We start from the raw sequence: 16,122 nt of genomic DNA on the forward strand, positions 1-16,122 counted from the left end.
GAACCACAAACTCTGACTGCCTGTTTAGTTTAGAAATGAAACTGTGTTGGTGTTTTGAAAGATTTACGTCTTCAGTAGGAACCAATGGACTTGGAACTGAGAACTACAGACAAGAAGTCAGACCATTCTAAGAAACGTACCACCACTCTGGGCCCCGTGTCCCAGAGCCTTCGTAGCACTACATGCATCTTGAGTTGTATCTTAAAGTCTCCCTTAAGTTTCAGGCTGTTTTCCAGAGTCTCCTTAGTGAGAATCTATCTTCTGACTGGTAGATCTTAAGAAGTCTGAACCACTCGTAAGCTGTCCCTTAGTGATGCGCTTCGTTTGTCCTGTCACAGTTTGAGCTCTATTAGGCCAACATTATGCTTTAAATGGACAGTTGCTGTATAATTCACATCTAGACTCCTTACGCACATTACATCATTAGTTTAAAATTAACTTCATGAAAAATAATGATGAATACTGATTATTATGAATATATAGCAGGGTTCGACATTAACGGTTGCCTGAATGCCCGGGGCAAGTAAAAACAGCCGGCGGGCCAGCAGACCCTGCGCAAACATGCCCAATCTGGCAAGCAGCTCCGACTCGGACACACACACATACCGGACAGCCTCTTAGTCCTTACCCGCTAACGTTAGCTCATGTACAACACAGGTACCACACAAAAACTTTTACAAAGGGTCATAATGTGCTTCTAGTGACTGTCAAATTGCCAGCAAAAGTTGTTTTAAATGCAGACACAGAGAGCATGCTGCCTGCTCTCATGGGACAAAGATCCTCTCTGAGGAAGAGGGCTCACTTTGCTGCAGGGTTCACCAAAATGTTTTTTTTTTTTGTTTTCTTTCTTTTAATAAATTGAACACACATTAAAGAACATACAAGATCCTGTAGAGAATTAATACATATAATACAATACAATAAACATTGTCAAATTAAATGAAGGATGAGGATTTTTTTAAAGGCAAATAAAATATTGGGGATTTATGTAAAAATGTACATAGAGACATAGAAATAATTATATAATTAAAGATATGTAGGCTATGTTAGGTGAATACACCTGTCAGTGACCCTGACCACTGGTATTGGCAAAAGAACTGGAGTTGGTCCCCGGACGCTGCCCACTGCTCCCAGTGTATACAGTAGGATAGGTCAAATGCAGAGGTCAAATTTCGTTTCAGTGTATGTATTGTGCTGAGAAAGGACAATAAAGAATCTTCTTCTAATAATAATTTCTTAAGAACTAGGAGATAATAAAAGAATAAAGAGATTTCAAAGACTTTCTGCCCAGATTAAACGAGATTCTTCCAGTTTGGTTAATCAACAATTCCTTTCAAATTTTTGCGATATTTGTTTTAACTTATGGGTTTGAGAGTTATACCAAGGAGCGAACTTTCTTTGCTTTGCTAACTGAGGATATGTTTTTTCTGTTGAGGCTACGGGCTGTACCCTCCTACCCTAACCCATATACTGAATATCTGACAGATACTTGACTAATTGATCAAACTGAAGTCTAATGAGGCCAGCTGGAAACTAATCAAGCAGGCGGCACCAGCTTTATGGGCGATCAAACGCGTCGCCTCTGCTTGCTTCATTGTAGATGAGATTATCGCTGCGTTACAGCGGATCGGTCTCTGAAGCACAGAGTGCTCTATGCCGACATCTAACGCCTGGGGCCGGGCTGAGTGGGAGAATGTCCACGGGACTTCTGGAAGAGAATATCCGATGTATGAAGCTGACAGGCTGGCTTAGGAAGAGATCTTCTGCCAAGAAACCTGAGTGGAGTGATTGGTTCAGGGGTGAGGAGAGAGCCACAGGGGGATGCAGTAAGCCCGGGTATAGAGGAGGGGTTAGAGTGCTGCAGGGAAACATCATGGTTGTACCACCTGGAAAAGATTTCCTACTGTTTAGTTTTTGTTGTTTTTTTTCACAGAGATGTCCTTGAGGAAAAAATTAAGAGGAACCCAATCAAAACATACTCACTCTTTGCGTCTCTGCGTCCTCTTGGAGAGGTTTTATACAAGGGAGTCACTCCTGCACACACGCATGCATGCACACACACACACACACACACACAAACACACACACACACACACACGTGGATATGCTGCTGCTACAGATGCCTATTGTGTGACAACAACAGATTTGCAGTCTGTACATTGACAAAACTGATGTTGGAAAACTTATATGTGCGACACAAACTGGCATTGAACTGCAATGATGGAGAAAGAGAGACAAACACGTACTGTTATAAATGTTTCAATAACAAATGTATTATCGATGAGCAGCAATCACGTTTCTCTGCTTCATCAGTAGTTTATAACGGGATGCACATGTAAGTCATTTTTAATGTGTTATGCCTAAGGTGTATCAGGACGGGGATTTTTCCTGAAACTGTGTCGAAACACTCGTCTGGATGGAAATTTAGTTTTAAAGCACTGCTTTTAAAAATACCAGTATATGTGTGGACTAGGCTTCAAACAGATGAGCAGATGTTCTGTAAAAGGCACAGCCTCATTCATGATATATTATTTGCCGGAGGTAAAATTATTATGCCAATTCTTTTTATATTACAACGCCATTTATTTACCTTTATATGAGATCAATCAATGCATGCAGCATCGATAAATACACTTTCAGCACCATGGTGAAGGATAGCTCCAACTTACGAGCACCTGCTAAGGGACAGTTTGGGAAACACTCGTAGGAAAAGAAGTCCCTTAGCTAAGGAATATCTTAGAGACCTTCATAGAGCGCTAAGGTACATCGAAACTGGGAGACAGGGCCCTAATGGTTTGAGTCTGTACGTGACAAAAACAAAATAACTCAGTCTTTCTGTCTGTATCTCCAGTACTTCACCAGCCGCCTGAAGGACTCCTCATTGGTCCATTATTCAGCCAATCAGACGGAGGCAGCAGGTGAACATCAGAGCATTCTGGAGGCCAAATTCAACAACGTGATGACGCTGTGCGCCATGCTGCCGCTGCTCCTCTGCACCTGCCTCAACTCCTTCTTGCATTCACTGTGAGTACTGCAACAGAACAATACCAATGAAGAAAAGTTCTACAACACACTGATACCAACAAAGAAGAGTTCTGGAATTCATGCAGGGCCAGAGGGTCTCAAACTGCGGTCCTGGGCCCTTCAAGAGACACCACAAATATGTTTTCTGGGTCCAGAAAGTTGAGAAGAAAACTTTTCTGACATCTTGTTGTTCAGGAGGATCCAGAAGTTCTTCAGGACTTCACAGTGATCTGTGATCCACAATCAGCAGTGATCTCTGTTCGTGTTTCAGTCTTTAATTCTCCATGTTGTCTGTGTTTTGTCTGCTGCTGTCTGACCTTTTTTGGTCCCTGTAACCTCCTGAGCTCTCAGTCGATTCTTGAGCTTCTTCTTCTTTCTGTGTTCTCAGTATTCCTCAGCGTCTACGTGTGATGGGCAGTCTGATCATCATTATGTTTGTTTTCATCGCTACCGCCATCCTCGTCAAACTTCCTCTGGAGCCGCTGCCCTTCTTCTCCATTACCATGGTGAAGATTGTCATCATTAACTGTGAGTCTGTTTGTTTGTTTTTTGATCAGTGGTGTATTTCAGAAAGTGGCTTTAGTGACAACTCTGAGTTAGTTGAACCTGAAGGTGAAATAATCTCTGAGTCATCTCAGTTTAAACAGTGAAAGTCAGGTACAGGTACAATCAATCAATAACCATCCCCATCATTCGCACTGATGGTTTTCCCGTAATATTTGAGATTAATATTTCTGAGTGAGAAGGACGCAGCTACAGAATTTGAACATGAGTTTTTGAAAACAGACTGTGTAAAAAGTCTGAACATGTTTAAACAGCATTTCAGTGACCGTTTTTACTATGTTTGTTGAAGCAGATGGAGGTTCACCCTGTCACCAACCACATGATCACTGGGTCTGAGAACACTCATGTTTCCCAGCTTGGTTTTTATCTCAAGCTATATTTTTCATCTTCAGTTTTTGTCCCCGTCAGATTAAAGCTGTAAAAATATATTTAAAATGTGATGTAGGGTGTGACCTTAATGATGAACTAATACACAACACTGAATAAAACTTTATTGTTACTGACACTACTGACACTTCCCCCCACTCCAATCCGAGCTGGATCTTCAGATAAATGTGCAGTAAACATTCATTAATATGTTTTACATTCTCTGGATTAAAATGGAGACTATGCCTTTAATCTACCTGTTGCCATGGTAATTCATAGTTTCCCAGCTCCATTGATGATGGATTTTTTTATTCACCGAAGAAAAGCTGAACTCAGAATGAACCAACTCAGACTGATCTGACTCTGATCAGCTGTTCTAGTTATCTTTCTCAGAGTTCAGGGTTGGACTGAAAGTTAAGGGTTGGACTCAAAGCTCAGTGTTGGAGTCAGAGTTCAGGGTCGGACTCAGAGTTCAGGGTCAGAGTCAGAGTTCAGGCTCGGACTGAGAGCCCAGGGTTGGAGTCAGAGTTCGGGGTCAGAGTTTGTTCAAGCTGCTTTCTGGAATAGACCCCTCTTTGTTTGTTTGTTGATCATTCTGTTTATTTGTTGACAGCATTTGGGGCAGTGCTTCAGGGCAGTCTGTTTGGGATGGCCGGATTGCTGCCAGCTTCATATACAACTCCAATCATGAGTGGTCAGGGACTTGCTGGAACCTTCGCTGCCTTCGCCATGATCTGCGCCATCACAAGTCTGATCAATAACTCTTCAGTAACTCATCAATAACTCATCAGATGTAACTTTATGAGCAGTTGAAGTTAAAGACTGATTTGTGACATCATGAAAATTTTAAATACACTGCTCAAAAAACTGAAGGTCAAAGTGTTAGAGGTCACAGTGTTAAACGTCACAGTGTTAAAGGTCATGGTGTTAAAGGTCACAGTGTAACAGGCAGTAGTTAACCTTCAGTGAGATCAGTCCAGTGATTATGAATCAGTTTCGGCTGCTTTGGGTCAAATCAAAGACACAACAGGAACAATGAAGAGACAAACAGTAAATGGTTTTACATGTGGTGTCCACAGACAGTTCTCTCCTTATCCTTCCTGACTGATTCTTCTCTAGTTTGGTCTTCTGCTAGTGTCCTTCTCACTACTGGTAGCATGAGGCGGCACCTGCAGCCCAATCAGGTTGATACCAGATACCAGGAGACGGACCGTTACACCAGGAGAGCTGGACAGGGCCGTAGAAGGGCATCAACCCAGCAGCAAGACCGCTATCTGCTCCTGGGTTCCTCCTGGTGCAGTGGGCCCTGGGTTCCTCCTGGTGCGGAGGGCCCTGGGTTCCTCCTGGTGCAGTGGGCCCTGGGTTCCTCCTGGTGCAGAGGGCCCTGGGTTCCTTCAGGTGCAGAGGGCCCCGGGTTCCTCCTGGTGCAGTGGGCCCTGGGTTCCTCCTGGTGCAGATGGCCCCAGGTTCCTCCTGGTGCAGAGGGCCCCAGGTTCCTCCTGGTGCAGTGGGCCCAGGGTTCCTTCAGGTGCAGAGAGCCCTGGGTTCCTCCTGGTCAGAGAGCCCTGGGTTCCTCCTGGTGCAGTGGGCCTGGGTTCCTCCTGGTGCAGAGGGCCCCAGGTTCCTCCTGGTGCAGTGGGCCCTGGGTTCCTTCAGGTGCAGTGGGCCCTGAGTTCCTCCTAGTGCAGCGGGCCCTGGGTTCCTCCAGGATGATGCTCGGCCTCTGTCCAGGAGCTCAGTGATGCCTTGATCCAGGTCTTAGAGGAGATCCCCCAGGACACCATCCTCAGCCTCAGGCAGCTGGGACCAAACACACAAGTCGCATGATGAACTGGATCAGACTCTGTTTCTGAAACCAGTCGTTCCTTCATCAGGATCTGATGATTTAAATGTTCCCTTCAGTTTTTTGAGCAGTGTAGTTTTTTTGTTTTTCTTCCTTCTTTAACTCCTCTCCTTCCTTCCTTCCTTACTTCCTTCCTTCCTCTCGTGTAGGTGGCTCAGAGCTTCATGATGCAGCGTTTGGGTATTTCATCACAGCCTGTGTTGTTATTTTTCTGTCCATCCTTTCCTACATCCTGCTGCCTCGACTGGTAACTGACACACACACACACACACACACACACACACACAAACACAAACACACGGAGGAAGTGATGTTCCTGGGAGTCAGAAAGCTGAGGTTGATTAAATGTGACATCACTAAAGGATCCATTGCATCACTGACAGATTATTTACCTGAGCTCACCTGTATCACATGATCAACGACACACCAACAGTTTCCTGTAAAAGCTGGATGTGATTGGATGAACAGATGGCTGTGATGTGATAATAATGTGCCTTTCTGATCTGTTCTGGTGAAACGTAGCAGCCAAAGGAATTCCTGAAAATAATGTGGATACGCCCATTTTACCCAGGATGCATCACTTGGTAACTTCAGCACAAGTGTCCCAACATTCATTGTTCTACATTTGAGTGAGAAGCAGGAAACCATCCAAAAATGTTTCTCATAACGTTCTTCACTAAGTTCAGAATCGTCTGTGTAGATTTGGCACGTTTATGAAGCTTCATTTGAAGATGTGCTCCCCTGTTTTCGAATTTGAAAAGCGCCTGTGGGAGGAGTGAGCTCGCCGGCTGACCAGTCACATTCACAAAACAAATGTGACTTTCAGCTCTTGTCTTCATCATCCCGGCTCTTCTCAGCTCAGAGAGTTAACTGCCGTTAGCTGTCCATCTTTAATCCTCAGCGTTATTTTACCTCAGTTCTTTGTTCTTCTATAAATTAAATATGAACCACGAACTTCAGCCCAGATGCTTTTTATTTATTCATTTGTGATGTACAGTTTATAGCTCCTGAAAGTTTGAGGAAAAGAACACAAGTAGCTTGAAAGACGACTGTGGTGTTGTCAGTAGGATCCTTTACACTGATGATTGATACAGTCTGTGGTGCCAAAACTACTCTGATCTTTTCCTTGGGAAAAAATGCCAACACCACAGTGTAGAAAGTCCTGCTTTCAATTTTTACTCAAGTAGAAGTACAAAAGTATCATCATGTACTTAAAGTACATGCAGTAACAGTACTCCTTCAGCAGAATACTGTACATGATGTAACTGATGTATGAATGTGATGATCAGCTGCTGAAAGTGGAGCTCATGTTAAAGACTTTATATTCTGCTGAGTGGATTCATCTCTAATGACACATCATCATCATCATCATCATCTTCATCATCAACATCATCGATTATTCACCTGTAATAACATCATCTTCCTCATCACCACCATCATCATCATCATCATCATCATCGATTATTCATCTGTAATAACACCATCACTGATGATTAATTATATTTTGTATCAATAATGTGAAGTTCTCAGACAACTGTAGTGCAATTAAAAGTTTAGTACTTCCCTCTGAGATGTAGTAGAAAAGTAAAGAGTAGCAGAAAAATGGAGATACTCCAGTACAAGTACCACAGAATTGTACTTACGTATAGTACTTGAATAAATATACTTTGTTACATTTGAGGGCAGAATACAGTTGGCTGATATTTCGGGGGACTGCAGGAGTTCAGGTGAACTCTGTGCTGCTTCTTAATGGGAGCAGTCAAGAACACTTTGTCTCAAACCTTCAACAGAGTCCGATCTTTAACTCTGCGAAATGTGTCCATGTGGTGTGTTTGTGTTTTCAGGAGTTTTTCCAGTTTCATCAGGACAGAAACAGGAAACAGAGAGCAGACGAGAACAACTCAGTAAATCTGATGAACAGAGGTAAAAAATTAGTGTTTTGTTCAGTTGGCTTTTGTTTCACTAGCTCATGTTGTCAATAACGGTTTCAGTTTAATGAACACAATTTTGAAGCTGCAGTTTTTTTTATCTTTCACTTTCAGTTGTGACATTTTTCAAAAACTTGGAGTCAGTTTAATTGACTGACCTGATCCGAGGCTGAATGAATGAAGTGTGTTCATCTTCTCCTGCAGAGAATAATGACGAAGCAGCTGATCAGAATAAACAACGCGTTCCCATGATAGAAATCTTTAAGAAGGTTAGACACTCAAAAATCACAGTTTTCACTGACATCACACTGGTCGTACTGACATTACACCGATGTCATATTGACATCACACTGATGTCATAGTGACACCACACTGACATCATGCTGACATCACACTGAGGTCACACTGACATGCTGACATCACACTGAGGTCACACTGAGGTCACACTGACATCATGCTGACATCACACTGAGGTCATACTGACACCACACTGACATCACACTGAGGTCATACTGATATTACACTGAGGTCACACTGACATCACACTGAGGTCATACTGACACCACACTGAGGTCACACTGACGTCATACTGACATCAAACTGATGTCATATTGACACCACACTCAGGTCACACTGACGTCATAATGACATCACACTGAGGTCTTACTGACACCACACTGACATCACACTGACGTCATACTGACATCACACTGAGATCACACTGACACCAGACTGAGGTCACACTGACATCACAATGAGGTCACACTGACATCACAGTGACACCACACTGATGTCATACTGACATCACACTGAGGTCACACTGACGTCATACTGACACCACACTGACATTGCACTGATGTCATACTGACATCACACTGAGGTCACACTGACATCATGCTGACATCACACTGAGGTCACACTGACATCACACTGAGGTCACACTGACATCACACTGACACCACACTGAGGTCACAGTGACATCACACTGACATCATGCTGACATCACACTGAGGTCATACTGACATCACACTGACATCACACTGAGGTCATACTGATATTACACTGACACCACACTGACACCACACTGACATCACACTGAGGTCACATTGACATCACACTGAGGTGATACTGACACCACACTGAGGTCACACTGATGTCATACTGACATCAAACTGATGTCATATTGACACCACACTGAGGTCAGACTGACATCACACTGACGTCATAATGACATCACACTGATGTGATATTGACATCACACTGAGGTCAAACTAACGTCATACTGACATCACACTGACGTCATACTGACATCACACTGAGGTCACACTGACACCAGACTGAGGTCACACTGACATCACACCGAGGTCACACTGAGGTCACACTGACATCACAGTGACACCACACTGATGTCTTATTGACACCACACTGACATCACACTGATGTCATACTGACATCACACTGATGTCATATTGACACCACACCGAGGTCATACTGACATCACACTGATGTCATATTGACATCACACTGAGGTCACACTGATGTCATACTGACATCACACTGATGTCATATTGACATCACACTGAGGTCACACTGACGTCATACTGACATCACACTGATTTCATATTGACACCACACTAATGTCTTATTGACACCACACTGACATCATACTGACATCACACTGAGGTCACAATGACATCACACTGAGGTCTTACTGACACCACACTGACATCGCACTGACGTCATACTGACATCACACTGAGGTCACACTGACATCACACTGAGGTCATACTGACACCACACAGACATCGCACTGACGTCATACTGACATCACACTGATGTCATATTGACACCACACTGATGTCATATTGACATCACACTGAGGTCACACTGACATCATACTGACATCACACTGATTTCATATTGACACCACATTGAGGTCACACTGAGGTCATACTGACATCACACTGAGGTCACACTGAGTCCACACTGAGGTCACACTGACACCAGACTGAGGTCACACTGATATCACACTGAGGTCATACTGTCATACTTTTCACAGATTTATCAATAAAATAATTTTCATGTCAGTCAATCAATAACCTTCAGCACAGTGTTGATGACATGAAACAATCAATAATTAATCATGCATCAGTTTGTTTTAATCTGTGACCAACATTCCAGACAAACTTTTTTTGTACATAAAAACTTTTTTAACTTAAATCTGTGAAGCAAAAATGTTTTAGTTCATTTGTGATGGGCGACGTGATGAAACCATCATCATCCTCCTCATTAAATGATTCATTATATTGTCTGTAATTAAACTGATTGATTGTATTTCTTCCTGCCTGCTGACCCTTGACTTTCAGATATGGCTGTTGGCTCTGTCAGTCTGTTTCACCTTTACCGTCACCATCGGCACGTTTCCCGCCATCACTGCCGACACCAAATCCACCCTTGCTGACGGAGGATTGTGGGGTGAGTTGACGGGTCACTTTGATCAGGAGGTTGTGGTGGTCTCATGTCATGTGCTCATCCATGATATGTTGGCTGATGCTCCTTCAGCTTTGTGTGACTGGTCAGGTGCCTCTTTGTCTCATCTCACCGTCAAACTCAAACTGTCACCAAACGGTGGTTACTGAGTAGGTTGTTGTGCTTGTTGGTGAATTTCCTGAAAAAGCTGAAAGACAAAATAGTTTGTGTGAATCTCAGACAGATGAACGACAACGATAAAACCTGAGCTGAGAGCTGGAACGTTCGGCCTGAAAAATAGACAACAATGACGAAGAACACATTTGGAACGTTTTATACATCACACTGACATCACACTGACGTCACACTGTTATCACACTGAGGTCATACTGACATTACACTGAGGTCACACTGACATCACACTGATGTCATATTGACACCACACTGACGTCATACTGACACCACACTGACATCACACTGATGTCATATTGCCACCACACTGAGGTCATACTGACACCACACTGACATCACACTGATGTCATATTGACACCACACTGATGTCATACTGACACCACACTGATATCATATTGACACCACACTGATGTCATACTGACACCACACTGATATCATATTGACACCACACTGATGTCATACTGACACCACACTGATATCATATTGACACCACACTGAGGTCACACTGACACCACACTGAGGTCATACTGACATCACACTGAGGTCACACTGACGTCACACTGATGTAATACTTACATCACACTGAGGTTATACTGACATCACACTGACACCACACTGACGTCATACTTACATCATACTGACACCACACTGACGTCATACTTACATCACACCGAGGTCACACTGACATCACACTGAGGTCATACTGATGTTGGGATTCACAGGATCACAGATGATTTATCATTTGATAAAATCATCACTGGACAATTTAAAGGCTTTTTCCTCTGCATGCTCTTTGTCTTCAAACAAAGAGAGCTAGGTGGCACCCATCTCGACAGGAGGTCTCACCTCACACCTCAGTGAGACTCAAGTCCCAAAACTTGATTGGAAAAGACCTTTTACAGTGACATGTGACTCAGTGATGTCACAGGCATCTGTAGTTCTGCTCCCTCCAAGCCTTCTTTCTTTTCTTGCTCCAGGAGCTTCAACAGCTCACATCTCTCTCCAGTTGGGCCTGGAACAGTCCAGAGGCCTAGACCCTGGCTCCATAGCCCAAACCACCAAAGTGAGGGCAACTGATCACAGACTCTCTTGCAAATACAAGGTTTGCAATCAGCTTTCCATCAACAAGGATCTAAGTGAGTTAGCACCCAGCGTCTAACTCTGCAAGGACCCCGAGCGACCAGCTACCTCGGATCAGAACCTTTGGAACAAAGGACCCAACAAAGACTGCAGCTGAAACCATCTTCCCAGCCTTCTTCTGCCGGCTAACAGAGCAGCACCACCAAGTGACTCTTTCTTCCATCCATTCAAAGATCGGTAATGTAACAACTGAGCATAGCTTATCACAGCTTTACAGGCTAAGCAAGACTGTTTGACTTGTTGTATGTGATTTGATGCTGTTCACTGAGTTATTGTTGTGATAGATTGCAGTTAGGTCACTGATTAGTTGGCTTTGCCAAAGCTAAGTGTTTAGTTTGCTAATACTGTTCACAAACAGATTCTTGCACACAACTAAACAATCTCTGCACTAATCCAGACCGTTTGCAACACATGTCACATTGACATAGACTCATTAACAATGGCTTTCAACAGAGCTGCACTCAAACAGGCATCTCCAAGTTCCCCCTTCTTTTCCTTTGTCTTTGTCCTGACCACACGGTCAGACAAATACCTCCCCCTGAAGCCAGCCTTGATTCGGCCATTTTGGTAGTTCTCTGTTGTCAGTCATTTTGTTTTGTAGGCCAAACGGCTACTTGATCACCACACCTGCCTTTGTCTTTCTCTACTTTCTCTCTCTCTCACACACACACATATACACACCAAGCTTGTATATAGTTAGTTAGAATTTGTGTGTTTTGGTTTGCTAATTTGTGAATACATATAATTCTTTGGAATCATACCTGCTGTCTGTTTAATGTTGCACAAGAGTGAATGAATAGTCAACCTCTTCTGCGTCAAGAACACCGAAATCCTTCAGGCGTTACTGTTAATTTTGATTGTTGTCATTAATTTAATTACTAAACTTATTATTAAACTCCAAATAAATAGTTTAGCCTATTTTATGAGACTGATATCTTTAACTGGCTATCATTTTTCCCTTTACGGGAATGGTGCCCCACGAGGTGATTTAATGTTAATTAAGTCACATTATTTAACATAATTATTAATTATTAATAATAATTATTAATTATTTCCGATAGCCAATTAAACCCCAACATATTTGGTACCTCCATGTGAAGCCTAGTGTGCTGACCCCAACATTTATGGTGCTGCCGAGTTAGGTAAATATATGTTGATTCCCAGCATATTTGGTGCCACCGTGTGAGATAAATATATGTTGACCCCAACACTGACATCACACTGATGTCATATCGACACCACACTGAGGTCATACTGACACGAGACTGAGGTCATACTGACACCACACTGAGGTCATACTGACATCACACTGAGGTCACACTGACATCACACTGAGGTCACACTTACATCACACTGACGTAACACTGAGGTCATACTGACGTAACGCTGAGGTCATACTGACATCACACTGAGGTCACACTGATATCATACTGAGGTCATACTGATATTACACTGAGGTCACACTGACACCACACTGAGGTCATACTGACAATACACTGACGTCATACTGACACCACACTGACATCTTCATCATTTCATTCATACTTTTAATTCTGATGAGCTATCAGTGCTAACGCTCGTGGACGGATACCTACCTTTGCTTCACCTGACTGACTGGCTTACCTGGACGTACTGCTGCCTGTCCTGCCTACAATGCTGGGTGTTAACTCCTGCCTTTGGTCCGGGATCCTCTGGTTCCTCCTGAGTTTAATCCATCAACCAGTGACAGGAATCCTGCAGTACTCTGCTGATGAGCTGCTTCGTCTCCGCTTCCACGCGACAGGGCACTCACCTCCTGCCGGACATCGCTGTTCCTCTCCGCCGGAGATACATCCACCGAGGATCCGGTCGGTCGTTCCACTTGGACAACTCGGGTCAGATCAAGTCCATTTGGTCCACATCTCGACGCCCTCCTCGGAACACTGGCCGGGTTGCTGACTCCAGCGTGTTAGCCAGGCCTGCTAACCTGGTTTACACGGCTGGTAACCATGGCAACACCAACGCCAGCGTCAGCATTGGACAGCTTAACATCCGCTCGCTTACAAGTAAAGGACATCTTGTTCATGATCTCCTCACTGACCGTAAGTTTGACTTTCTATGTTTATCTGAAACGTGGCAACAGCCCAATGACTTTACGTCCCTGAACGATTCCACTCCTCCCGGGTTTGTTTACACCAGTCAACCACGTGACTCCAGCCGGGGAGGAGGTCTGGCGATGATTTACCCTGAGATGTGGAGAGTCTCGCCGGTCTCTTATCCAGCTCCAAAGTCGTTTGAATGCATTGTTTCACAGCTTTCTGGTTCTGTCCCCACAATAATTGCCACAGTTTATCGACCTCCTAAGCCTAACAAGGATTTTTTAACTGAATTCTCTACATTTCTCACCCATCTTACCACACTCACCTCAAATGTTATTCTGCTGGGAGATTTCAACATTCACATTGACAACAGTAATAATCCCCTTACCCATGACTTTACATCCTGCCTGGACAGTTTTGATTTACAGCAATACACCACTTTCCCTACACATTCCAAAGGATATATCTGTCACAATCCCTGTCTCTCAGTCCTCTCCTGCCACTCTGCTGCAGTGTTTTTCCACTCCCCCTCCCTCTGCTTCACTCTACCTGCCAGCCGCGCCCACCTCATCAGCCCAACTCTGCTCACCTGCCTACACAGCTGCAGCTCATCAACCAGCCCTGCATATAAGCCTCTCCAGCACCTTCACTCACTGCCAGATTGTTCTTTAGCATTATGCGAGACTCTCCAGCGTTCTTCTCCTGCCTGATCTCCCGGTGCCAACTCTGCCTGTCCCCGACCTGCTCTCCTCGTCTGCCTCCCGGTAAACTCACCTGCCTTCTGTCCCCGACCTCGTGCTTTGCTTCAGCGTCTCTGGTTTCTGCCTGCTCGTCTGGTCTCGACTCCTCCGCCCGGCCTCGTCTACCCTCCTGCCTGCTCCTCAACGGTGCTTCTGCCTTCGCTGACGGCTCTTCTAGCTACGACCCCCCCACCGGCTCCCGACCTCGCCTCAGCTCACTCCTCGTCGGCTTCTCAGCACGATCAGCCGGCGCTTCAGCCTACGGTGCGTCTGCCTCGCCACCTTTGGCTGCCGTAAGCTTGATCTCTTTCCCTCATCTGAGCCTCAGAGACTGTGTGAGGGCAACTTGCCCGAAGAACGAACTTTATTCTGTGTTTATTCTGCCTGCTGCATTCCCTGTTTGCTGTGGTGCTAATAAAAGTCATTACCAACTGTTCCTGCGAGCCTGGTACTGCATTTGGGTCCACAAACACACCCGTTTCAATATCTTAGATTTAATTTGCTGCTCTGGTTTTACTCCTTCTGACTGTAAGGCAGATGCTCTCCCGTACTCGGATCACATGCTGCTCTCCTTCAGTGTAACAATCAATCTTTCCAGGACAATCCCCCCCACGCACCATCTCCTTCCGGAATATTAAAAACATTCAAGTTGACTCTCTCACTGCTGGTATTGACTGCCTCCCCATTGCTGACTGCTTTTCAACCCCAGACAATCTGGTCTCCCATTATAACAGCAGCCTCCAAAATCTCCTGGATAACCTGGTGCCTCTCAAAACCAGATCAGTCACCTTCACCCGCTCTTCACCTTGGTTCACTCCCACTCTCCATCAACTTAAGGCCAAAGGACGTCAGCTAGAACGTCTCTGCAAGAAAACTGGACTCACCATTCATAAGGACATGTACAGTCAGGTCCATAATTATTTGGACAATGATACAGTTGTCATCATTTTTGGCTCTGTACACCACCACAATGGGTTTTAAATGAAACAATGAATACCTGCTTAAAGTGCAGACTCTCAGCTTTCATTTAAGACTTTTTTCAAAAATGTAGTATGAACCGTGTAGGAATGACAACCATTTCTTCACACAGTCCCCCGACTTTAAGGGCTCATAAGTATTTGGACAAACTAACATAATCATCAATTAAACAGTCAGTTTTAATACTTGGTTGCAAATCTGTTACAGTCAATGACTGCCTGAAGTGTTGGACACATAGGCATCATCAGATGCTGGGTTTCTTCCCTGGTGATGCTCTGCCAGCCCTTTACTGCAGCCGTCTGCACTTCCTGCTTGTGTTTTGGGTGTTTTGCCCTCAGTTTTGGCTTCAGCAAGAGAAACGCATGCTCAGTTGGATTCAGGTCAGATGATATGACTTGACCATTGCAGAACATTCCACTTCTTTGCCTTAAAAATGTCTTTGGTTGCTTTTGCAGTATGCTTCAGGTCAATGTCCAACTGCACTGTGAAGCATTGTCTAATGAGTTTTGAAGCATTTGGTTGAATCTGAGCAGATAATGTAGCCCCAAACACTTCAGCTTTCATCCTGCTGCTCTTCTCAGCAGTCACATCATCAATAAATACAAGAGAACCAGTTCCACTGGCAGCCATACATGGCCATGACATAACAGTACCTCCACCATGCTTCACTGATGAGGTGGTGTGCTTTGGATCATGAGCAGTTCCTTGCCTTCTGCCTTCTCTTGTCTTCCCATCATTCTGGTAGTTGATCTTTGTTTTATCTGTCCATAGTATGCTGTTCCACAACTGTACAGGCTTTT

General features: G+C 44.3%; 1 protein-coding gene across 4 annotated transcripts in view; it reads left to right on the plus strand.

The window, feature by feature from the left end:
• LOC117255296 (equilibrative nucleoside transporter 1-like) overlaps positions 1-16,122 on the plus strand; it is a 58,957-nt gene that overhangs the window by 30,560 nt on the left and 12,275 nt on the right. For 2 of the 4 annotated variants that reach the window (XM_033624042.2, XM_078166582.1), the window contains exons 4-10: positions 2,852-3,024; positions 3,413-3,552; positions 4,568-4,702; positions 5,947-6,044; positions 7,642-7,720; positions 7,930-7,994; positions 10,092-10,200. In XM_033624042.2, the coding sequence (XP_033479933.1) occupies positions 2,852-3,024; positions 3,413-3,552; positions 4,568-4,702; positions 5,947-6,044; positions 7,642-7,720; positions 7,930-7,994; positions 10,092-10,200 (799 nt within the window). Of the gene's footprint in view, positions 1-2,851; positions 3,025-3,412; positions 3,553-4,567; positions 4,703-5,946; positions 6,045-7,641; positions 7,721-7,929; positions 7,995-10,091; positions 10,201-11,363; positions 11,679-16,122 lie in introns of those variants that run through there. The other 2 variants (XM_078166585.1, XM_078166584.1) reach the window with 2 other exon arrangements.

The sequence above is a fragment of the Epinephelus lanceolatus genome, chromosome 3 (genome assembly GCF_041903045.1).
Source record: "Epinephelus lanceolatus isolate andai-2023 chromosome 3, ASM4190304v1, whole genome shotgun sequence".
In the NCBI taxonomy this organism is placed as follows: Eukaryota; Metazoa; Chordata; class Actinopteri; order Perciformes; family Serranidae; genus Epinephelus; species Epinephelus lanceolatus.